Source organism: Crocuta crocuta, unplaced genomic scaffold (assembly GCF_008692635.1).
Source record: "Crocuta crocuta isolate KB4526 unplaced genomic scaffold, BGI_CrCroc_1.0 scaffold318, whole genome shotgun sequence".
Taxonomy (NCBI): domain Eukaryota; kingdom Metazoa; phylum Chordata; class Mammalia; order Carnivora; family Hyaenidae; genus Crocuta; species Crocuta crocuta.
Genome location: NW_027531425.1, coordinates 1,182,375 through 1,205,966, shown reverse-complemented (window position 1 = coordinate 1,205,966; position 23,592 = coordinate 1,182,375). Strand labels below are relative to the sequence as shown.

Genomic DNA, 23,592 nt, shown 5'->3' with positions numbered 1-23,592 from the left:
TCATAATGATTAAAGACTATTTCCCTTTGGGGCGCCTGGGTGACTCAGTTGGTTAAGCGTCCAACTTCGGCTCAGGTCATGATCTTGAGGTTTGTGGGTTGAAGCCCCGTGTCAGACTCTGTGCTGACAGCTCGGAGCCTGGAGCCGCTTCAGAGTCTGTGTCTCCCTCTCTTTGCCCCTCCCCCACTCATGTCTTTGATTTTAAAAAAATTTAACAAAAAGACAATTTCCCAGGGTCCTTTGCCCCCCCCCCCAACAGTATATCTTGTAGTACCTGGCCAATCAAATTCTTCTTTTCATCTGATTTGAGTTCCTCATATTCAGGGGAAGCATCTTGCCTTTTAGGGGTCCTGTCCAATCAGGAGAGGGGCTAAACAGTGAGGACTCTGCCCCTTACCTAAAGCCCTGGCCCCAGAGATCATGAGCTACAGCCTTCTCTTTTAGAACAGGATCCTGGGCTCAGTTAGCTGTCCCAGGAGGGACCTGGCTTTTCTAGAATTAGCCTTTACTCATCTTTTCCCCCACTGACATCCATGACTTTCTTTCTAGATAGAAAGTCCCTTCCCCACCCCCACACCCCCCGTTCTCCACATTAGTCCTAGCTTCTGGAAATACAGAATTCCTTAGGGTCGGGGAGTGGGTGGTGAAGTTAGATCATGTCCAAGTTATCTGGCAAGATCCAGGTTCTTGCATTTTCAACCTCCTTGTGTCTTAGCTGAGGCCAAAAACTTGCATGAGACTCTGTGGCTCTCTGTGGCCCCTGGATCTGTGAGGACTCCAGCCCAGATGCAAGTGGGAGACTCTATTCAGGTCCCCAGCCTTTCCCCTCAGGATCCGGAGCCCGTAAGATGCACCCCAGGGGAAGGTGAGCCCCAGGTTTGGGTGTCAGCCCCACGCTGGAGCCGTAAGAGTCAGCAGCAAGAGGAGCTCTCTCTTATCCTGCTCCAGACGGCGAGGAGCCAGCACCTGTGACGCGGACATGGGTCATGGGAGCTGGCCCAGGTCACCCCGGCCACCGTGCACGTTCCTCCCTGGATTCGCCACATCCCTGAGATGCGAAACATGATCTTGGTTCCGTCTGGTGCCAGATGAGGCAATGGAAATCCAGTATCGTTAACCTGATCCCCGCTTCTGCATCTTCTTTCTTCTCCTGGGCAGTCTGGCTTTCTCTGTTCATACCCCACAGGGCAGAGGGCTCTGACACAGAAGCAGTGATGAACACGTACACCCGACCACATTCCTGTGGGGCTCCAGGCGCCTCAAGGGCTCTCCGGCCCTGCAGTGTGGGGGCTGGAGGCAATGAGTGAAGCTTCTGGGAACTGTAGCCTTCTCTGATCTCCCTAGTCTCTACAGTGACAGGCGCTGGGCCGTCTGACCATTCTTAGCCCCCACCAGCCCCTGTTTTTCACATCCTCCAGAGGCCAACTCTCATGCCTCTTCTTCTTTTGTCCCCTTTGACTTTCACCAAAGAGTCTGGATCCGGGAGTTCTCACTGCATACTTTTCCACCTGTGCAGATACCCCGCTACTGGGACCCCAGAGCTGGGCCAGTATCCATAGCCAGTGAATAATTCAGCATGCTCAGCAGAGGCTCAACAGATCCAAAGTGATACTGTGACCTCCTTCGGTGGCCGGAAAGGTGAACCCTGCCCTGGAAATGCTCTGTAATATTAACTTCATTATATAAGGTTTCTTCACGGCCCGAGCAGGCAGCTTCAGACCCAAATATGATCTGGGCCCCATGCCTGTTGGGTGACTTCTCGGGCCCGGTGGCCCTCAGACTTGCGGGTCACACCCCTTTGAGCCTTGCTGGCTTCAGCGCTCAGCTGAACAGCATCCTTTGGCCTGCAGAGTGCCACCACATGCATGGCTCACCTAATCAGGGCAGCTCGTGCTACGCGGGGACCCTGGAGTCAGCGGGACGCCCCAAGAGTTCTGCATGTCAACCCTCTGCTTTTAGAAAGGAATCATTCTAAATTCTAATTGTCAGGGATGCCTAGGTGGCTCAGTCGGTTAAGGGTCCCACTTTGACTCAGGTCATGAGCTTATGATTCGTGAGTTCGAGCCCCGCATCAGGCTCTGTGCTGACAGCTCAGAGCCTGGATGGAGCCTGCTTTGGGTACTGTCTCCCTCTCTCTCTGCACCCCCCCCCCTTAAAAATAAACATAAAAAATGTTTAAAAATAAATTCTTGGCAAATAGCGTGGGGTGGGGGTGCTCTGCTTCCTAAAAATCACTCAAAAAGAAGCTGTTTCCTCTCTGGGTCACTTTCTCCTAGACCTGTCCCCAGTGTCCCCACCACCAAGGAAATAAAAGTGGCTATGAAAGGCTTGAAATCGTCATCTTTCCTTTTTTTTATTTATTTTATTTAAAAAACTTTTTATAGTTTTTATTTATTTTTGAGACAGAGCATGAGTGGTGGAGGGGCAGAGAGAGAGAGAGGGAGACACAGAATCTGAAACAGACTCCAGGCTCTGAGCTACCTGCATAGAACCCGATACGGGGCTCGAACCCACAAACTGTGAGATCATGACCTGAGCTGAAGTCAGCTGCTTAACCAACTGAGCCACCCAGGTGCCCCAGTCATCATCTTTTTCTACCCATCTGTTACCAATTTTGATTTTCCTGAAAGAGACCAAAGACAAGTGGTTCTCTCCCCTGCACGGCCTCTGGCGTGGCTGTGCCCGCAGGGGGCTCCCTACAGGAGTGTCCACAGCACCCGCCGGGCAAGGAGCGACAGAGGGAAGGGACAGCCTCCTCCCTCCCTGGGAGCAGCCAAAGGGTGGCCTGCTGTGTGCATGCTGGTCATGCCCCAGTTCTCTCCATTCTGGCCTTTTCTGTCTGTTTTTCTGTCTGCCTTTTCTGTCTGCTCGTGGGGCCAAGCCTCTCCACCCACTGTTTGCCGTACTTCACCCTGAAGACTGAATCGTCCTCCCCTCCTGCCTTTCAGGGAGGAAGAGGGGCTCTCTGCTTAGAAATGTGAGTTTCTAAGAAAATGCATCTTCTGGTCGGGTGCACAAATGAGTGTTAGGGGAAGGACTCTGGGTGCCGCCTGCTTCCCAAAGTCTCATTTGCAAGAGGTGAGCATTAGAGAAGTGGCAGCCTCCACGGAGGGACCGTAATGGGAGCTTTTCACAGCACACCTGGAGCGTGAGATTTTTAAGGCCTCACCTTCTATTCTAAGCTACTAAATTTAGCTGCCTTGAGCTTCTAAAGCCGATGGCTTCTCAGGCTTCCCATCCTTCAGAATATGTGGTTTGTGCCTTTTTTTTTTCCCCCTCAAGAGAAAGGAGAGTAAGTAGGAAGATTAAAAAAAAGGGGGAGGAGCAGAAGAACAATGCAGGGGAGAGGGGAGAAGAGAAAATGTGATCCTGACTGTATTAGGGAAAGAAGGGGCCTGGCCTGAAACTTCAAAGAAGAGGAAGAGGAGACCGAATGGAGCAGAGCCCAGTGACTGTCCGGGCTTCCTGCCAGCGTCCCTTCCCATCTGTCACCCCTGGACTCAGGCTAACCGGGCAGGTGGGGGCAGTGCTGCCACAGACCCCTGCCCCAGCCCAGCTGCCCGAGCTCGGGGGCCCGAGCCACAGTGGCCGCCCCGCCTTGGCTGACATGGGGCCTGCGTGTCTGCCAGGCTTGGGGATGGCGACAGGGGAGGCGACCGGCCAGGACTTCACAGCGGGTACACACGATGGCATCCTCCCGGCGGCACCCGCTCTTTGCAAAAGGAGGTCACTTTGTGGCTCTTGTGCTAAGCACGGAGCCTTACTGCTCACTGTAGCCCTCCCGCATCCGCCTGCCACTCTCCACTTGACAGCCACTTTTGTGGCTTTCTCTGTCCCAAGCAGTCACCCCAGCAGCACATGGAGGGACTGTGGTGCGTGTTCATGTATGTGTATGTCCATGTGTGGCAAGGGGGCCTCAGCACCAGTCATCTTGTTCAGTAAAACCTGCACTGTGTCAGGTACGTTCCCGTTTTATCTGCACCGCGGCCCTGGGAGTTCATGAGCATATGTGCCATTTTGCGGCCAGGAAAATGGAGGCTCGGCTGTGGAGAGTCTCTCGCCTCCCCCTCCGACCTCCTGATGCTGCAGGTCTGGTTCTGTAAGGCCTCTCCCTCCAGGCTGCTGCTCTGGGGGCCCGGCTGTGTCCTCCTGCAGCTGTGAGAGGGAGCACACACCGGGCCATCGAGGCCGCGTGGCCAGCGAGTGGCAGGGTGCCAGTCTACGCCGGGCTGCTGACTGCAGGCCCTCTGCTGCGCCACCGAAAGGGGCAGCCCTTCCCCACAGAGCCCGGCCTACGTGCCTTCCTGTGATACATCCCCGTTCAGCCAGGGCTTTCCGGGCCCCCCTGCCCTCCACTCCCGCCTCCCATCGCGCTGAGGAACACAGAGCCTCAGGGCCTGTGCGAGCTTGACCAAGGTCCCCTAGCAAGTATGGAACTGAGACCCAAAGCCAGGGTTCACGTCGCCTTTCCCCCCATTTCACGGCTCCTTGGGCTCCCTGCTTCCTACCCCCAGGACAGGCCTGGGAACATCTCGTCCGTGTAAAGACAGGAACAGACTCTGGAGGAACAGGGATCTCTCTCCCACTGGCCTGCCTGGCAGACCTCCCCCTGGTTCCAGTTTGTTCCTTTCCTCTTAGCAGGTTCACCCCGAGCTCCTCCCTTCTTTTTCCTGCTATTCGGTTTGGGTGCTGGATGAGAGGAGAGGAGCTGACCCCTCCCATCAGGGAGCCTCTGGAGGCCTGAGTACTGGGGACTCTCCTCGGGGCCATCTTGGGGGTGCGCTGTGGTCTTGCAGGAACCTCTTCATGATCCTGGGCAGTGCAGGGGGTGAGAGTGGCCTACTCGGCCCCCTCCCCACCTCTGCTCTCCGGCTGGCACTGCCTTCTTCGTTCTGCTCTAAGGAAAGTTTCCAAGTCTTAGCTTGGTGGAGCCTAGAAAGGAGGGAGGCAGGGGAGAGAGGTCCTTTTGTTTGTTTCATTGATTCCACAGACATTTTTTGAACTACTTCTAGGCATGATGCTGAATTTGACTTGACACATGTTTTTTAAAAATAAGGCCTTTAAAATGACGGCCTTTTGGGGCACACCTGGGTGGCCCAGTGGGTTGAGCTTCTAACTTCAGCTCAAGTTATGATCTCACAGTTCGTGATTTCGAGCCCTGCATCGGGCTCGCTGCTGTCAGCCTGTCAGCGCAGAGCCCGCTTCACATCCTCTGTTCCCCTCACTCTCTGCCCTGCCCTGCTTACGCTCCCTTTCAAAAAATAAACATTAAGGCAATCACATAAAATTACAACATTTTTGATTTGTCGTGGATGTTTTCCAACTAAAATTTTTTAAGTAATTAAAAACACTTGCAGGGGTACCTGGGTGTCCCAGTCAGTAGAGTGTGCGACTCTTGATCTTGGGGTTGTGAGTTCGAGTCCCACATTGGGTGTAGAGATTATTTGAAAATAAAATCTTTAGGGGCACCTGGATAGCTCAGTCGGTTAAGCGTCTGACTCTTGCTTTTGGCTCAAGTTACGATCTCACAGTTCCTGAGTTTGAGCCCCGTGACTGGCTGCATGCTGACAACGCAGAGCCTGATTGGGACTCTCTCCCTCCCTCTCTGCTCCTCCCTGACTCATGCTCTCTCTCAAAAATAAACATTAAAGAAAATCTTTTAAAAAAAACAGAAGTTTTACAGTGAAAAATACTGGGGGAAAAAATCAATAAGAGCTGCTATGGATTTAGAAAAAGGTAAAGTCTGGGGCGCCTGGGTGGCTCAGTCGGTTAAGTGTCCAACTTCAGTTCAGGTCATGATCTCGGGGTTCGTGAGTTTGAGCCCTGCGACAGGCTCTGTGCTCACAGCTCAGAGCCTGGAACCTGCTCCCGATTTTGTGTCTCCCTCTCTCTCTGCCCCTCCCCCCCTCAAAAATAAACAAACATTAAAAAGAAAAAGGTAAAGTCTTTGGATGGTAATTTTGAAGTAGCCAAAATGTTATCATCTAGGCTGCCTTAAGAATGAGCGCAAAAACATGCATTTAAAAATTTTGGTTCCAATATACTTTGTCTTAGGTATTATTTTACGGGATTGGCCTTAGTTCTGGAAGGGAACGGATGTCTTGTATGAGAAGACCAGGCCGTGGCTTGGCTACCTAGGACAGAGCTGCAATAGACGGACTTTCTATTACAGTTTGGGGAGGTGGGTCATTCCATCATTATGAATGCTGAGGTAGGGTCAGTCTAGTGCTGGACACGGTGAAGGGCTCAGATGTATTTAAGATGTGATTCCTGCCTTCCTAGGGGAAGTAAGACCTGCTTGCGCATAACCATTATGCAAGAGGAACAGGGTGCCGCGCCAAAGCATAAAGTGCACATCGAGTACCATTGGAGGGAGAGTGTGTGCAGGTGCTGGGAATATTCCCTGACCCTCATGTCCCTGGCTGCACATGGCTGAACTGGCCCCCAGGAATTGGGATCTGTTGATGTGCTTTTGCTAGGTTCCTGTCGTCACAAACCCCAAGTCATCGGCCCCCATTAATGTTTGTAAGGTTTCCACAAGCCCAGGGCGTGGGAACTCCTGCTCTTGGTGTTTTTGGCTGCATGCCCTGGCATTGGGCCCCAGAGATACTGCTGGGACTTCCTTATCTCTTCGCACCTTCTTGGGACCACCCTACCACGTGTGGACCCTCAGTATTTAAGACCGGAGTCTCTCGCCTGGCTCAAGTAGGTGCAAGATCAGTGTCTTTGGTGGTTCTGCCTCGGAAGCCTCCTTGAGAGACCCAGTTGGGCCCTCAACTCTGCTGGCCATCCTGTCCCCCGGCTCAGGGCTTGCTCTCCTCAACTGTGGCCCTCTGGCCCCCTCTGCTGGCCACTCACAGGATTTCCTGCTGGAAGTGTCCAGATGAAGTCCAAGGAGGAAAGGACTGCTGTGAGTTTGCCACCTGGGTTTGATCCTGGGTGTTTATGCCAGGGCCATGCTCGGGGGGGGCGGTGTGGGGATGGGACATGGAGGAGAGCGGGGAACAGGGAGCAGAAGCCAGGAGAGAGGTAGCTATAGTGGTGTCTGAGCAGAGAGTGGATTTCTGGAAGAATATCTCAGAACAGAGGGGTCTCCCAGGTGAGACTGGCTGAATTCTGATTCCTCCAGAGAGTTCTTGAATAGGGAGCATGCCTCGGGAGTGATGGAGCCTTTAGCCAGTGAGCAGGGCAGAAGGGAGAGAGGTAGGGTACCCCAGGCTGAGCTGGCTATGTTAGGATCCAATAAGAAGTCCCCTCCAGGCTCCAAAGACCTCGTCGTCTTCCTGGCCAGGAGCCCTACTTCCTTGAGGTGACGAAGGGAGCCAGTGGGACTGTGCCTCTGTTGGGCAGGGGCCTTCTGACGGTGGGAGACATTTCTGGGTGTGCACTAGGTGGGTGAGTGATGCAGATACACATGTCTCCATGTGCTGCACCCCCCACTGGGCCTGGAGGTGCTGCCGGTCACACCCAAGTGTCCTCATGCATGCTCAACTCACCATGGTGACATCTAGGCTTGGGGATAGGCAGGGTGGTGGTGGCGGGGGTAGGGGGGTACTTCATTAGAGCTGAGTCTCCCCGCTCAGTGATCCTGCCTGTCTCCTCCCAGATGGGAAGGAGCAGCCTGCTCCCAGGGGAAATCTCCCAGAGCAATCCGCCCCTAATCCCCGGGCTGGGCCTCAGGCCGGAGATGGCGGCCACGGAGCCTGGGAGCTTGGGCACCCCTGCTCGCAGATCCCGGCTTCCCTTGGCCAGCCCTGTGCTGCCCAGGGCCTGCGACCCCGGAGGCCTGGCCCAGCCCCTGGAAAGCTGGAGCCTCAGAGCCCCTGGCACCCCATCACTAGCACGGCTTCATGAAACAGGACCCGCACAGGTGAGGCCTCTGGTGGGTGGAAGGTCACTGGGCGGGGATGGGGGGAAGCCATTTGTGTGGCTTTCCAGGTGGCCTTCGCTCCCTCTCTGGTCTCTCAAGGTGTAGCCCTGTCTCCATTACAGAGAACTCTTTGTGAGCCAGAGGAGGGAGGAGGGGGCGAACACCAGGCCTTCAAGCCTAGGCTGAGGAGGGCCCGGAGGGTCCCTGGGGTGGGTTTGGGGGTAGGGGTCTTGTGCAGAAGCATGGGTGAACCCTGGCTCAGAAGCCTCTAGAAACCAGTGGCCATGCATCACTCTTCTTGGGGCCAGAGAAGCTGGTATGCAATTAAGTGGAAGGGGTGTGCCTCGCTGTGGTCACTTCTGTCTACAGAAAGACTTGGACAGGGCGAGCGGGGTATGAGGGTCCTGAGAGCACTGACCCCAGTGCTGGGAGTCTGGAGCTTTTGGAGAATTTTCAGGATGGAGATCAGAGGAGGCCCCAAGACAGGAGGGAGCTCCAGGCCACCCAGGGGTCTGTGGGGGTGAGGAGGCAGAGTGTGCAGGACATTCGGGTATAAAAGGGCATTGTTCTCAGCAGCACAGGGAATGAGGTAGCTGCGGACAAGTGTAGACTTGGCCAGAACCTATGGGTGGGCCTGTAAGAAGGGACGGAAAGCTGAGGGCTAGGGGAGAGAGGGGAGAGGGTTGCCCCTGAGGGCTAGGGGAGAGAGGGGGTTGTACCTGCCAGCTGCAGGCAGAGGCTGACAGAAGCTACCACCCGGTGGCCGGCTGCCTGGAGACCCCAGGTGCTGCGTGAAAGGATGAGTGGGTGAATTCCTCATGTGTCTGTGCCCTGCACCCTGAAATCGCACGTAGCAGCACGGGGTTCTCTGTAGAGCCGCTGAGGGCATAAGCCCTGCCACGAGGGACTGGGTGCTGCAGGAAGAGCCAGGGTCCTCAGCTTCTGCCCCTCACATCCCCCTTGTAGGGGCTGGGGCCTCGCTGCAGGAGCCTTCCCCCCCCCCCCCCGTGCCCCCTGTGAACAGATCCGGGTGTACATAGTGCCCCACGTGTGCTCCATTAAGTGCCTAAGCATTTGCCTCCCTTCTCTCTGGAGAAAAGCCGCTTAGGTTCCCAGGCACTGGCAGAACCGCTGGGTGGGCTGGCACCTTCCCCTTCTCCCCTCCCCTGCACCTTTCCCACTCGGGGGTGCATGGGTCAGCTGTGATGGGGTGTCCAGAGCTGGGACCGCTCAAGCAACGACAAATTGCCCCCGCCTCCCCACCAGGAAGCGAGAGGGCCAGCAGCCCAGCAGGCAGGGCCTGCTGATCCTGAGGAATGGGGGCAGGCCCCCCCACCTCCAGGACCGGGGCTTGGGGTCCTTTTTCTAGCTCTGGCTGGAGTGTCATGTCGGCGTGGGAGATGTCGGGTCCCTTCCTCCCAGCTTCCCCGTGAGGTCAAACTGCCTCTTCAGGCAGCAGGATTTTAGCTGGCCACGAATGTTCCTTTCCATCCTGGCCCTGGTCTGCTCCGTGTTCCCTCTGGGGACGATTAGAAAAAGTGAATCTGAGTGTTCTCTATCCCAAGAGGGGTGCTCAAATCAGAGTCATGGGGCCAGAAGTGAGCAGATGGAAGTGTCGCTGCTGAGTCACGTGGGCCCGACAGCCGGCATCGCACTTGCCCTTCTGGGTTCGTAGCCGCTGGAAGCCCAGGGCCCTGGCCAGGAGCAGCATCCACATGGATCCCCAGCCTGTGTGGCCAGACCCCCAGGCCCTTTAGTTCTGCATCCAGGGAGGAAGCCTGAAGGCCACCTGTCCCAGAATGACAGAGACACCTGTCCCAGGATGACAGGGACTGCCCTGCCCTCCCAAAGGGAAGCACAGGAGCTCCAAAGCTCTTGGTTTCCTCCCCTCCCCCCCTCGTGTGTGTGTGTGTGTGTGTGTGTGTGTGTGTGTGTATGTGTGTCTAAGAGTGACCTCAGTGTTGGCTTTCCTAAGCAGAGACCTAGGACTGGAAGCCCTCATCTTCTGTGTCAGCCTGCCCTGGGGACCCTAACAGGAGTGCTTTGTAAGTTCAGGAAGGGGCTGCTCGTCCCCTGGGGAGGTGAGTCAGGCTGGGAGTCCTCTGCGGTCTCGCGGGCACTTGGGAGCACAGGTAGAGAGCACATGCTTGTTGCAGGTGCCGCTTGTTGCTGCGGTTCACCTTGAAGAATGCTCATTTATGCCATTGCTGAGGAATAGAACCCAATCCACATCTCACAAGAGCCGGTACCTTCTCCGCCCTGCACAGAGCTTTACAAAAGCCTCAGTGCTTTCTGTCCCTACAGTGTGGACTGCGTGCGCCCGGCCTCAGGGGTCCCGGAGGCTGGGCCGCTGTGCCAGAGGGGGAGCCATTGCCCCCGTGGCTGGGTTCGGGGTTAACAGAGGCCATGAGCTCAGGCCTGGGAGGAGGTGGGAGCCCTAGGAGGCCCACAGGAGCCAGGGCCAGGCTGCCCCTGTAATCTGGCAGTGTGCCTAATCCGGCTTCATTCAGAATTGCTGGATGGGGACAGGGACGTGAGGCCACGGCTCTGCGAGGCCACATGGAGGGGGTGCTTCTGGGCGCAGGAAGCAGGGAGGGGTGGTGGGAGGGTTGGACCCTTGAGACATTTAAGACAACATCCCATCTCTGGCTCTTCCAGAACATTCGCCAGGACTCCTTGGACCTCAGTCACTGTTTTAGAACAAGGTCTGTGACCTCAGCCCTGGCTGGTAGGTACCATGAGCAGAGAGCATGACATGGCCTCCCTGGTTGCCCGGCATGGAAGGGCATCACGGAAGGGAAGCATGGCCCTCCCTCCAGCATTCTCCTTGAACTTGCCTGGCCCATGCCCGGGGATTCATCTCGGGGTCAGGTTCCTGAGGAGAGTGGAACAGGGAGGCCGTGGTGCTGAGGCCACAAGTCCAGGTGTGGTGCTGTCCGCTGGGCACAGACAGAGGGCTGAGTGGCCTGGGCCAAGTGAGGCTCTGTGACAGTGTCCAGAGAGGAGCAATGGCGCTTCTGTCACCCACTCGCTGCCATGCTCCGGCTGGGGGACCCAGGGAGTTGTCATCCACCAGTGACCCGGCCTCAGGACAGGGGATTGGGAGTGAGTTAGAAAGAGCTCCCGCTCAGGGCGCCTGGGTGGCTTAGTCGGTTAAGCATCCGACTTTCGCTTAGGTCTTGATCTCATGGTTCATGGGTTCGAGCCCCGCGTCGGGCTCTGTGCTGACTGCCAGCTCAGAGCCTGGAGCCTATTTCAGAGTCTGTAACTCCCTCTCTCTCTGACCCTCCCCTGCTCATGCTGTCTCTCTCTCTCTCCTAGAAATAAATTAAAAAAAAAAAAAAAAAAAGGAAAGAGCTCCCACTCTGTTGAAAACGAGACAGTGAGATGAAGGACCGGGAGACCCTCCCGCAGACCAGCCCTGTAGTAGGACATTAGTTGGGGCAATGGCCGGAGCCAGCAGGTTGGTTGGAGGACCCCTGGCCTTCTACATCCAGCTTTTTGTAATCACCACCTCTGTCTAGTTCCAGAAGATTGCCATCACCCCCAAAGGAAACCCAGACCCATTAAGCAGCCATACCCCACTCCTCCCCTGCCAGCCCCTGGCCACCACTGATATGCCTCTGTCTCTATGGTTTTAACCATACTGGATGTTTCATATAAACGGAATCCTTTAGCACGTGACCTTTTGCATCTGGCTCCTTTTGTTTAGTGTGATGTTCTCAAAGTTCATCCGCGTTGTAGTGTATATTGGTGGGACTTCATTCTTCTTATGCCCCAATGATATTCCACTGTATGGATGTACAATTTCATCTACCCATTCATTGGTTGATGGACAGATGAGTTGTGTCCACCCTTTGGCTACTGTGAAAGTGCTGCTATGAACGCATGTGTACAAGTACTTGTTTGAATACCCATTTAAAAACAATTTTTTTTTAATGTTTATTTTTGAGAGAGAGAGAGAGACAGAGAGCATGAGCAGGGAAGGGGCAGAGAGAGAGGGAGACACAGAATCTGAAGCAGCCTCCAGGCTCTGAGCTGTCAGCACAGAGCCCGATGCTGGGCTTGAACTCATGGGCTGTGAGATCATGACCTGAGCCAAAGTCGGACACTTCACCGACTGAGCCACCCAGGCGCCCCTTGTTATTTTCCTTTTTAAAAATTATAGCCGTGCTGGTGAATATGAAGTGTCACTTAATTTTGGTTTTGAGCACCTGCTGTATGCCCTGAGATTGTACTGATTGTTGCCCTCCCTTAGTGTCTCATTCTCCTGACAACCCTTTGGGGTAGGTAGAATTCCCTCTCGTTTCCAGATGAGAAAATAGGGTCCCAGAAAAGTTAATGACATAGCCAAGGGCACACAGCCAGTGAAGAACAGAGCTAGGGTTCTAAATTGGTGTCTGACTCCAAATATGGTGCTCTTTCCATTGCCTTCATGGGCTCTCTGGCCTCTCTCTGTGCTGTTCTTTTTAATAGAAAGTATAATTAACACACAGTGTCATGTTAGTTTCAGGTGTACAGGGTAATGATTCAACATGCATGGTATAGTGCTTATTTATTTATTTTGAGAGAGAGTATATGCAAGGAAGGGAGAGGCAGAGGGTTAAGCAGGCTCTGCGCTGTCCCATGAACCGTGAGATCATGACCTGAATCGAAATCCAGATTCAGACTCTTAACTGACTGAGCCACCCAGGCACCCATGATAAGTGTAGTCTTAATCCTCTTCGCCTGTCTCACCCACCCCCACCTCCCCTCTGACAGCCACCAGTTTGTTCTTTGTATTTAGGAGTCTGCGTGTTCTATTTGTCTCTTCTTTGCTTTGTTTGGTTTCTTAAATTTCACATATGAGTGAAATTGTATGGTATTTATCTTTCTCTGACTGATTTCACTTACCATTAGCTCTAGCTCCAACCCCATAGTAGCAAGTGGCAAGATTTCATTCTTTTTGATGGCCAAGTACTGTCCCACTACATGTGTTCACCACGTCTTCTGTATCTGTTCATCTGCGGATAGACACGGGGCCTGCTTCTGCATCGGGGCTATTGTAAATAGCGCCGGTCTCACTGCTTTTCTTTGTGTTTTGTTTGTTTGTTACATGTGTGCTTTTTCTTTTTTTCCAGATCTCTTTCCCCTCTTGCTCTTTTTCCATCCTTCATAGTTTTATCATCTTAGGCTTGGATGTTCCTTCCTTTGTTATTCTCCCTCTTGGTACCTCTGCCTGCTGTCTGCCGCCTCCTTGGCTTTCTTTCCTTTAGTCCCTCTGTTTGGTTCAGTCCTGAAAGGGCACTGGTGCTGTGGAGGGGGGTGTCCTGAGGGGGTGTCCTGGGGTGGGAGGCATGGAGAACCCCCAGCTTCCTCCATGGGGGAGGAGGACCGAGTGGGGGCGCTCTGTGACAGGAGGCCACGGATGCCAGTGGAGGGGCAGGAAGGAGCTGGTGTCCTGCTGAAGGACCCCGGGCTCAAGTCTGGACCCCAGGGCAGGAAAGAGGGGCAGGTGAGAGGGCCGGGGGCCCAGCCCTAAGGCGTCCCAGCCCACCGTTAGGCCCCAGCTCGTTTTCCCAGGAATGTCTGTTCTCTCATTCATGGGGATTTCACTTTCACAGCCAGCTTCCACTTGTTTTCCATTTGTAAGCTAGACAGACTCTAAATCAAGGGAGGAGAGACACCAAGCTGCCGGAGTAGAGCCAAGGTGGGGGGAGAGTTGCTATTTTATACTCCCTCAGAGTCCCAAAGCACTTCTACTTTTCACGGCATCCCTGTCTCATTAGCTGCTCCCGCGCCCCTCCCGGTCCCGCAGCAGATGCTCTGCTCCTTGTAGACACAGCAGACCGCCTCGGGCCGAGCAGCAAGCCGTGTTTCAGCCCCAGAACTCACTTCCTGGACCTTTTTTCCTCCCACAAAGAGGGAGGAAGAGAATTGAGCCTCTTTGGAAGCACAGCGGCCTTAGAAGAGGTCCAGATTGCTTAATCTTAAAAAATCATGTGTTCCTAGAGAATTTAATTTTTTTATAGTTTAATATCTATGTTGTAGTATCAATATTGAGTGAATTGGTGGGTATAATCTCTCTTTTTTTTTAATGAATTTTCGATTGTGGACCCTAGGTCTACACTGGTTTTATTTTATTTATTTTTTTATTTGTATTCATTTTTGAGAGAGAGAGAGAGAGAGAGAGACCGAGCATGAGTGGGGAAGGGGCAAAGAGACAGGGAGACACAAAATCCAAAGCAGCCTCTAGGCTCTGAGCTCTTGGCAGAGACCCGACACAGGGCTCAAACTCACAAACTGCGAGATCATGACCTGAGCCAAAGTCGGAGGCTCCACTGACTGTGCCACCCAGATGCCCCTGGTTGGTGTAATCTCTTAATTAAACTTCATTCCCCTGCTCCCTGAGTCGTGTTGCCTAGATCCAGATAGCATTTATGAGTGCCTTCTGTATGCCCCACACTGGGCTAAGTGCTTGCTAGCCCTCATCTCAGGATAACCCTCGCAGAGACCTGAGAGTAGATAGGATTATCCCACTTCTCAGGTGGGGACATTGAGGTTCTGGGCAGTGGAGGGACAGGCTGTCATCACTGCAGGAAGTCGCCGATGAGGAAGGGGTTTAACTGCAGGATGGGGTTTGAAGTCAGACTGGCGTGACAGTTGGACCTTGGGACAGATCACTTAAGGGGGGCTGGTATACAGGTTCAGAGATTCAGAGGAGCAGGGTTCTGAAGATACGCGCACCTGGAGGGAGGGCCAGGGGACACAAAGGGAGACCCAACACCGAAGTAAAAGGGGCAAGTCCTGATCGGAGAAGGGGTCGGCATTGTTCCCAGCATCCCCAGTGGAACTGTGACCTGGAAAGGCCCCAGAGGAAGCCCACAGAGGAGCCCCCCCACCCCCCGGCTCCTTATTTTGGCAAGACCATTGTTTTGTTTTGTTTTTTAAATGTTTTATTTATTTATGAGAGAGAGAGACAGCGTGAGCAGGGGAGGATCAGAGAGAGAGAAGGAGACACAGAATCTGAAACAGGCTCCAGGCTCTGAGCTGTCAGCACAGAGCCCGACGTGGGGCTCGAACCCATGAACCATGAGATCATGACCTGAGCTGAGTCGGAGGCTTAACTGACGGAGCCACCCAGGTGCCCCAGGACCGTTGTTTTCAATAGTGTTTTCCAATAACTTTGCACCTCGGCAGAAACTGAGTCCAGTGACTCCTGCCTGTGATCAGCTCAGGCTGCTTCCATTTCCAGTGCGTGTGAGCAGGCCACTTTCTTTGCGCTTGTAACCCCTGGTCTCAGCCTGCCTCACACACGTGAAGAGGCAACGCTCTGACCCGGCCCACCCAGGGTGTGCTGTGTGTAAAAAGACATGGGGTTGAGCCATTTCCTGCAGCTTCCGTTCTTGCGTGGCGATAAGACACAGGGAACTCAGCTGTGGACAGATCGATCTGCCAGCAGCTGAGGGCGCCGGCCCTGGGAGAGCGGGGCTCCGGGCCGCCCGCTTTCATCGGCCCCCGCGGTTTCCCATCTCTCCTATCTCCTGGGACCTTTCCTTCCTTTCACCCCGACCCCCCAACCTTTCTGGGCTTCTCCTTTGTGTCACCCGCATGCACTTGGGAGGCCTGCCTGCTGCCTGGATAGGGGCCGGCCTCTCCATCCTGCACATTCACCCCTTTCTGAGCTGGGCCCTGGTACCCTCAGGCCTCCAGACCGGTCCCTGCTTCCCCTGGCCCCAGAGCTTGCTCCTGGGACTTGAGTCCTCAGGACCTGGCCAGCAGGGCGGGTGGGGCTGTGCTCCTGTCCCGCGTCTGAGAGACGGGGCAGGGCCGGGCGCTCCTGCCGTCATGAAGAGGAAGAGGTTGCTGACCACTCAGGAGAGCTGGAAGGTGATGGAGGGGCTGGAAGGGGCGTCAGCAGAGGCAGGTGACCAGCTGAACTGCATTAGGAAAGCTGGGGTGGGACAGGTGGGGAGGCTTCCTGCGCCTGTGTTGGGCCCACGTGGAGGCTTTGGTCAGCTCTGAGGGAGAGGCCTGTTTGAGGCAGGAGCCTTTGGGGAGGTTGAGTCCAGAGGGACTGCTTGTCTTCACTCTGAGAAATCAGTCCTGTGACTCTCGTCAGGCATGCTTAGTCCGTGTGATAGAGCAATGAGGTTCTGTGTTCTCATGGCTGTGTGTCCCAGGGCAACTTGCTTGAGCTCTCTGTGCCAAAGGAGGGGCAGATCTGCCTAGACTGCATTTTAGGGATCTTATGAGGATTAGGTGGATTACAGCTGGGGCAGCCCTTCAAAAATGGCCATGGGTAGGGGCCCTTGGCTGGCTCAGTCCGTGAAGGGTGCAACTCTTGATCTTGGAGCTGTGAGTTCAAGGTTCACGTTAGGTATAGACATTACGTAGAAATAAAATCTTTTTTTTTTTTTTTTAAATGGCAGCTGTAAAAGGAATACTCTGGTTGTCACTATTTGGGGCTCTTGCCTGGAAGCTTCCTATTCATCCTGCATCCATCTTCCAGGCAGAGAAACCAAGTCCAGAGGTGTCCATGGACTTGGGAGAGTACCCTCCCGCGGTTTCATGATTTACCTATGCTTGCTTTTCTCGCCTTCTTCCCCAGGTTGACAAGGGAGACCTTGTGGCCCTGAGCCTCCCCGGCGGCCCCGGCCATGGGGACGCTGACGGCCCCGTCAACCTGGATGTGCCAGATGGGGCCCCCGACCCCCAGCGGACCAAGGCTGCCATTGACCACCTGCACCAGAAGATCCTGAAGATCACCGAGCAGATCAAGATCGAGCAGGAGGCGCGGGACGACAATGTGGCTGAGTACCTGAAGCTGGCCAACAATGCAGACAAGCAGCAGGTGTCGCGCATCAAGCAGGTGTTCGAGAAGAAGAACCAGAAGTCGGCGCAGACCATCGCCCAGCTGCACAAGAAGCTTGAGCACTACCGCCGGCGCCTGAAGGAGATCGAGCAGAACGGGCCCTCGCGGCAGCCCAAGGACGTGCTGCGGGACATGCAGCAGGGGCTGAAGGATGTGGGCGCCAACGTGCGTGCGGGCATCAGTGGCTTCGGGGGAGGCGTGGTCGAGGGCGTCAAGGGCAGCCTCTCCGGCCTCTCGCAGGCCACCCACACCGCCGTGGTTTCCAAGCCCCGGGAGTTCGCCAGCCTCATCCGCAACAAGTTTGGCAGCGCCGACAACATCGCCCACCTGAAGGACCCTCTGGAGGACGGCCCCCCCGAGGAGGCGGCGCGGGCGCTGAGCGGCAGCGCCACCCTCGTGTCCAGCCCCAAGTATGGCAGCGACGACGAGTGCTCCAGCGCCAGCGCCAGCTCGGCCGGGGCCGGCAGCAACTCCGGGGCTGGGCCGGCCGGGGCGCTAGGGAGCCCCAAGTCGAACGCGCTGTACGGGGCCTCTGGAAACCTGGACGCTCTGCTGGAGGAGCTGCGGGAGATTAAGGAGGGACAGTCCCACCTGGAGGACTCGATGGAGGACCTGAAGGCTCAGTTGCAGAGGGACTACACCTACATGACCCAGTGTCTGCAGGAGGAGCGCTACAGGTAGGCGCCACCACCCCGCCCGCACTGAGCGGATGGGCACCGGCCGTCAGACTCCGGCTTGTGGAGGCAGATGGAGGTGCATGGAGAAGGGTCTGAGGCTGCTGGAAGGAGCCGGAAGAGCCCCCGGGAAGCCTTCCTCCAGCTTCGTCAGAGCGGCTGGAAGATAGGGTTACGGGACCTGACCTGTGCATGGAGAGAAGGCTCTGCCTGTCTCAGGAGCTTCGAACATCCCTGCTTGATGGTTGTGTGGACAGTGTACAGAAGGGGAAACTGAGGCAGGGACTTGGCCGGCTACGTGGGCTCTCACCTAGAAAGACTAAGGGCACTGACTCAGGAGCTAGGTTCCCTGGGTTCAAACCCCAGCTCTACTCTTTACCTTGAACAAAGTACTTAGTGCTCTGCACACCCAGCCTCCTGGTCTGGGCAGCGGCAATAACACAGATTCCTACCCCTAGGGTTCGTGAAGGTTCAGTGAGTCCAAACCCATAAAGTCCAACTAGCTAAACATCTGGCACCGTCAGGTTAAACGTTTGGCAGAAGCCGGAGGCTCTGGCCCCTAACCCCGCCCCCTGCCTGCTCCGTGCCCTCTTGCTCGGTGCCCCTCCTGTGGCATTTGGTTGACACTTGCCCTCTGGGATTCTTGGCGAACTTTTCCTTAATTAGCACTTTTCCTTTTTCTTCATATATATGAAGAAGGGTTAGAAAGTTGAGGGGGGGGGGTCCCTGCCTGAAAACTACCTCCACATAAGAATCCCCTTTTGATATTTTGTGCCTGCAGAGCAGGGATCATGTATCTATGTCGCTGTGTCCCTGGTGACCGAGAGAGCATCTTGGTCCAGGGCTTACAAACTTATGTGGAACTCATTTAATCCTGAGTCCCCCGTTTGTGAGCTGTGTGACCTTAGGCAGGTTCCTTAACCTCTCTCTGTCTCAGTCTTCTCATCTGTGAAATAGGATGATGCTGGTACTTGTCTCGCAGGGTGGAGGGGGATGAGGATCCTACGAGATCATGAGAGTAGAGCCTTGGCACGATGCCTACATGGCCATAGTGCTGTTTAAAGAGTAGCCTTCCTTGTCGTTGCCATTAAAGTTGGAAGAGGACTGAGACACATTGGGTGGGCTGAAGAATGAAATTGATCTTGGGGAGAGAAGGGAGGTCAGGGGCCGGGACTGAAGGCACACCTTCTCCCTCTGTCAGGTACGAGCGGCTCGAGGAACAGCTCAATGACCTGACTGAGCTCCACCAGAATGAGATGACCAACCTGAAGCAGGAGCTGGCCAGCATGGAGGAGAAGGTGGCCTACCAATCCTACGAAAGGGCTCGGGACATCCAGGTACGACCAGGGACCGACCCTCGGGGGGCCCAGACATGCTGAGAGAGCTGTCAGCGGCCTGAGCGTCAGGGCTTTACCAACTGGAGAGGGTTCTGGGCACAGCCTCTTCTACCGGTGGCTCAGATGGGCGCGTGGATGGAGAGGGTGGCGTGGGGCAGAGGTAGGAGCCAGGCAGGCCCTGGACTGGATTTGCGAGAGCAGATGGTTGAGGGCCACCCACGCCCCCAGCTCTTTGATGGCAGCCTTGCCGGTGATCAATGGGATTTCCAGGCTCGAGACTGCCTGGAGAGGATGCTCCAGGGGACTGGGCCCGCTGTGTGTCCCCCTCCACTCCCCACATGCACACATGAGTCAGCCACTCCCGTCTCCTACCATCCTCCCCGAATAGTCGTAAAACATTGCCCACGATCAGCCGGCGCCCTGCCTGGCCTTTTCAGGGGGCACCTTGTGCACGGTCGCCTTCTCTGAGGGGATTGCCTTCTCTGAGGGGCGGGGAGGGTCCGGCCCACCCTGAGCTCCCACGTCATCCCCCACCCCCTGCAGGAAGCCGTGGAGTCCTGCCTGACCCGCGTCACCAAGCTGGAGTTGCAGCAGCAGCAGCAGCAGGTGGTGCAGCTGGAGGGCGTGGAGAACGCCAACGCGCGGGCTCTGCTGGGCAAGTTCATCAACGTGATCCTGGCGCTCATGGCCGTGCTGCTGGTGTTCGTGTCCACCATCGCCAACTTCATCACGCCCCTCATGAAGACACGCCTGCGCATCACCAGCACCGCTCTCCTGGTCCTCGTCCTCTTCCTCCTCTGGAAGCACTGGGACTCCCTCACCTACCTCCTGGAGCACGTGCTGCTACCCAGCTGAGCGGCCCGCCCGCCCCTGCCCTGTGCTCCCCCAGGCCCCAACATGGCCACGCTTCTCCAGGAGGGCCCCAGGGACTCCCGAGTCCTTTGAACTTGTTCGTGTGTCTGGTTTGGCCTCTTGCCCAAACTGTCCATTCCAGCAGCTCCTGCCCCCTTCTCTGTTCTTGCTTCTGTCTGACACCTTCTCCCTGTTGGCCTGAAGGGAGCCTTGAGGGCAGCCCTGGCCAGATGCAGTGGGGACACCTGTGGCCAAATGGAGCGGAGGAGGACGTCGGGATGGACTGCTCTGATTACTGACAGTCGCTCAAGGACCTTTCCCAGCTGACTCAGGATGCAGCAAGTCAGGAGGGCCAGTAAGAACAGAAGCAGGAGAGGGCCATGCCCCGTCCATTCTAGAGAAGAGCCCAGCCCCGAGCCATCTACAGTTCCCGCTGCGGAGATGGTCAGGGGGAGGGCCAGACGGCCAGGCAGGGGGGGGCTCCGCTGGCCTCAGAGAATGCCAGGGAGCCAGGGTGGGGGACCCCCGGCCTCTGGGCACCTGCTGGGGCCAGGGGGCAGGCTCGGTCCACCCCTCGTTCCTCCAGAGCTGGTTTGAGGCTCGCTTCTGGGCCTCTCCCGGGATCTGAAGGATGCAGGCTCCGGAGGCCAGGCGGGGTGTAGCTTTTGGACTTGTGTTTTCCCTGTTGTTCTCTCTGCCTGTCACTGAACCTGCTCCTTTCAGGGAAACAAGGCCCCAGGGCCCCCCCACCCCAGCCTCAGCCCAAGCCCTTAGGCCTCTGGGAGTGTGATGGGTTCTATTTATTTATTTATTTATTTGTTCCTTTGTACCTTGTCCCCCAACCTCCCCCGCCCCGAGCTCCAGGGAGAGGACTCTGTCGCTGTCCTCTCTCGGAAGCCAGGGGCTTCTTGGCTGTCAGGCACGTCCATACCATTTCGCCTCTGGAGAATCCTGGTTAGGGGAAAGGGGGGGCAAAGCCACCCGGCCCCGCTCTCCCAAAGCACCCCTCAGCCAGGACGGGAGGAGCGTAGCCTCTCTTTTATACATGTGTTTATTTTGTATGTGTGTATTTGTGTGGAGGAGGTTGTTGCTTTATTTTTTTAAGGCTCTGGAGTGTTGTGTATGGTTTCTCTTCACATCCCAGCCTTCCTGCGGGCACGTCCGAGAAGAGAGGGCATTTCTCGCAAAACGAAAGAGAAATCTCCTAGGGTGGCCAAGGGTCGTGCCCGTCAGCTGTGGTGGACCTTCCTGAAAAATAAATATCCTCTAAATTTTCAAAGCATCCTGTCTCGTGTTAGTTGATCAGGCCACCCTGTGGAAACCACCGGGTTTCTGTCCTCACCCAGGCACTCTGAGTAACGCTCTGGGCCTCCCTTCTTCTTTCAGGACCCATCCCTCAGCAAGTCATCATGCGCCCTTCCCGTCCTACTTTTCCTACTTGGCACAGCCCAAGCTCTGGCCTCCGTGATAGGGAAGCGAGGTGGTACCACCCCCTCCACCGCCCAGGGCACTTTCTAGGGGGAGGGGATTGGGAGATTGCCATCTGTGGCTTGAAGAAGACAAGCGGCCCCAACCCCCGCCCCCCACAACAGCAACCAGGCCTGGTGTGGCCACGAGAGGGCAGCAGAGTCCTTGCTCACCCTTTTCTCGGGGTTCAGTCCCAAAGAGAGGCATCTGCTGGACTTACCTGGGCCTGACCAGCTAGAACATAGATCACCTGCTCACCAGGAGCCTTGAGCTTGGAGGCCAGGCCCTCAGTCTCTGTAGCGCCCAACTCTGGCAGTTTAAGGCACTCACAGAAGGCACTGGATTCCCAGNTTCCTCATGAAGAGGAGGGGGCTGGGTGCAGGGGTGTGTGTGGGAAAGGCACCCACCCCAGAGTCCTGGCCCATAATTAGTGCACCTGGGGCCAATTCCCATCACCTCTCTGGCCTCAGTTTCCACATCTGTGATGGGGGATGGACACAGTAGCTGCTAATATCAAAGGGCTCTGACATTCTGTGGTTCTGCGGGTCTGAGAAGTCACAAGTTGCAATTGTATCTGTGACCTTGTGCTTGAGGGGGCTCCGGGAGTCAGGGAGCACTCCCTAACCGGGTCAGAGACAGCCAATGGCACCTCAAGGAGGGCAGCTTTTGGTTCATTTTCAGCCTCTGGAACCATGTAGGAGTCTCAGCAGGTGACCTTATGGGGCCATCCAGCCCTTTAGCACTCCGGGCCCTGCACCCCTCCCCTTCTCTTCTAACCACACACACACCTCCCTCCCGTGGGGGCCACATTCCTGGGCCCCAGGTGGGGTGGGGGGTGGCTGCTCCCAGCTGCAGACATTGCCCACATTCCTCCCCAAGGTCAGGTGCCTTCCCTGCATTGGCTTTAAATGTCACTGCCAGCCCCAGTCCCCACTGCAAGGGAGGAGGGGAGAGGGAGGGAGGGTAGGGGACCATTCTCAGCTGATACTGAGGCTGTGAAGCGGCAAGGCCAAGAAGAGGGGGCAGATGGGCCCCAGCCACAGAGTCATCTGCAGAAAAGATGGAACTGCACAGACCTCATACTGACAAGGGAGGCATCTAGTAAAGTGCTGCCCTGCCCCAACCGGGAGTTGGGTTTTCTTCCTCTGATGGTTCCTGACACTTCCTGGTTTGTGTCTGGCCTCTCTGTCAAAAGGGAGTGAATGGCTCCTTCTCCCACCGTGGGGTTCACAACCGAGGCTTAGCTCTGCAGGGGACTCTACTCTGCAGGGGACAGNTGCAGGCTCCTTCCCAGAGGATCTGGCCCACAGGCCCCAGCCCCACACATGCACGGGGTACAGAAGGCTCAGCCAGGCCACGTGTGCCCACGGAGGGGGGCAGTGGAGACTTCAGCTCTGCCTGGAGTCAGTGCTTTCGCACTCCAGCCGCGCCCTGGAGCTAGCGTGCTCACTGCGCCTGCGCACAGTGGGCCTTCCCTGCCAGCCGGCGCAGGTGCAGCCCTTGGCAACACAAAGCCCTCCGACAGCAAGGCAGCAGCAAGGGCAGAGGGAGGTGACCTAACCCTCGCTGCTCCAGGTTACTCCAGTTTTCTTGGGGGCGATTCTGGGGTGGGAAGGGAAGGGGAAGGAGAGAACTGGGGTCCCAGGGTGGGAGAAGATGAAGCTGTAGCCGGGGCACCTGGAAGGATCCTCATGGCGAACTTCATTTCCCCATCAGTGGCAGGGCCATTAAGTGAAGTCCGGATTCAAATATTAAGAGCATGGGCTTGGAGCCTGACAATCTGGGTTCAAATCCCAGCACTGCCAGTCACCTCAGACAAGGCTCCAGCTGTCCTCAGAGCAATCTCCTCATCACCATAGGAGTGCAAGTGACCTCTGCTCCCAGTTTTGGGGTGTGAGGGGGCTGACATTCTGCACATCCCTAGAACATAATCAGAGACTAACTCGGACAGTGGTAATTGCTCTTCATCTCTGACTTCAAGGGATGTTTGGGTGAACAAGAAGAACTTCTGGGGAGCATAAGGCAGAGCCTGTGGAAAACTTCTAGGCTGAGGGTGACTAGGGGGGTCAGCCTCTGATCCCTGACAGCCCAGGAGAGGCCCTCACAGCTCTCCTTTCCTGGGAGCTGAGAACCTTCTTCACCCCAGAGGCCTTTCACCTAAGACTTCCAGACAAAGCCGGCTCAGGCCCAAGGGGTCAGGTCCTAGCTCGAGGGAAGATGGGATGAGGCCTGCCCGGCCCAGGCCTGCTGCCATCGTCCTGGGCCTATGAGTGTATGAGTACGCGGGGCCCTCCCTCCTCCAGCCCATGAGCCAGGTGTGGGCTCGGGAGCCATCAAGCATCAGGAGACCCAGGTTTGAGGCCTGTGAGGTCACGGGCCTCAGTTTCCTCATCTGACATGCAGTGGTGTTTGTGCTACCCAAGTGGCAGGACTTTCATGAGGCTCAGAGGAGATGTCAGATCAGGCCACCCCCAGATCTCCCTGAGGGGAGATAACCTGTAAGGCTGTTGCTGGATCATTTGGGGACTCCAGGGAGGG

At 55.9% G+C, this 23,592-nt stretch overlaps 1 protein-coding gene across 1 annotated transcript in view; it reads left to right on the top strand.

Moving 5' to 3' along the window:
• TMCC2 (transmembrane and coiled-coil domain family 2) overlaps nt 1–20,869 on the top strand; it is a 39,974-nt gene extending 19,105 nt beyond the window's left edge. The window contains 3 exon segments of the mRNA XM_077771989.1: nt 16,461–17,401; nt 18,600–18,735; nt 19,279–20,869. Of these exon segments, the coding sequence (XP_077628115.1) occupies nt 16,461–17,401; nt 18,600–18,735; nt 19,279–19,590 (1,389 nt within the window). The 3' untranslated portion in view covers nt 19,591–20,869.
• The last annotated feature ends 2,723 nt before the right edge of the window (nt 20,870–23,592 follow it).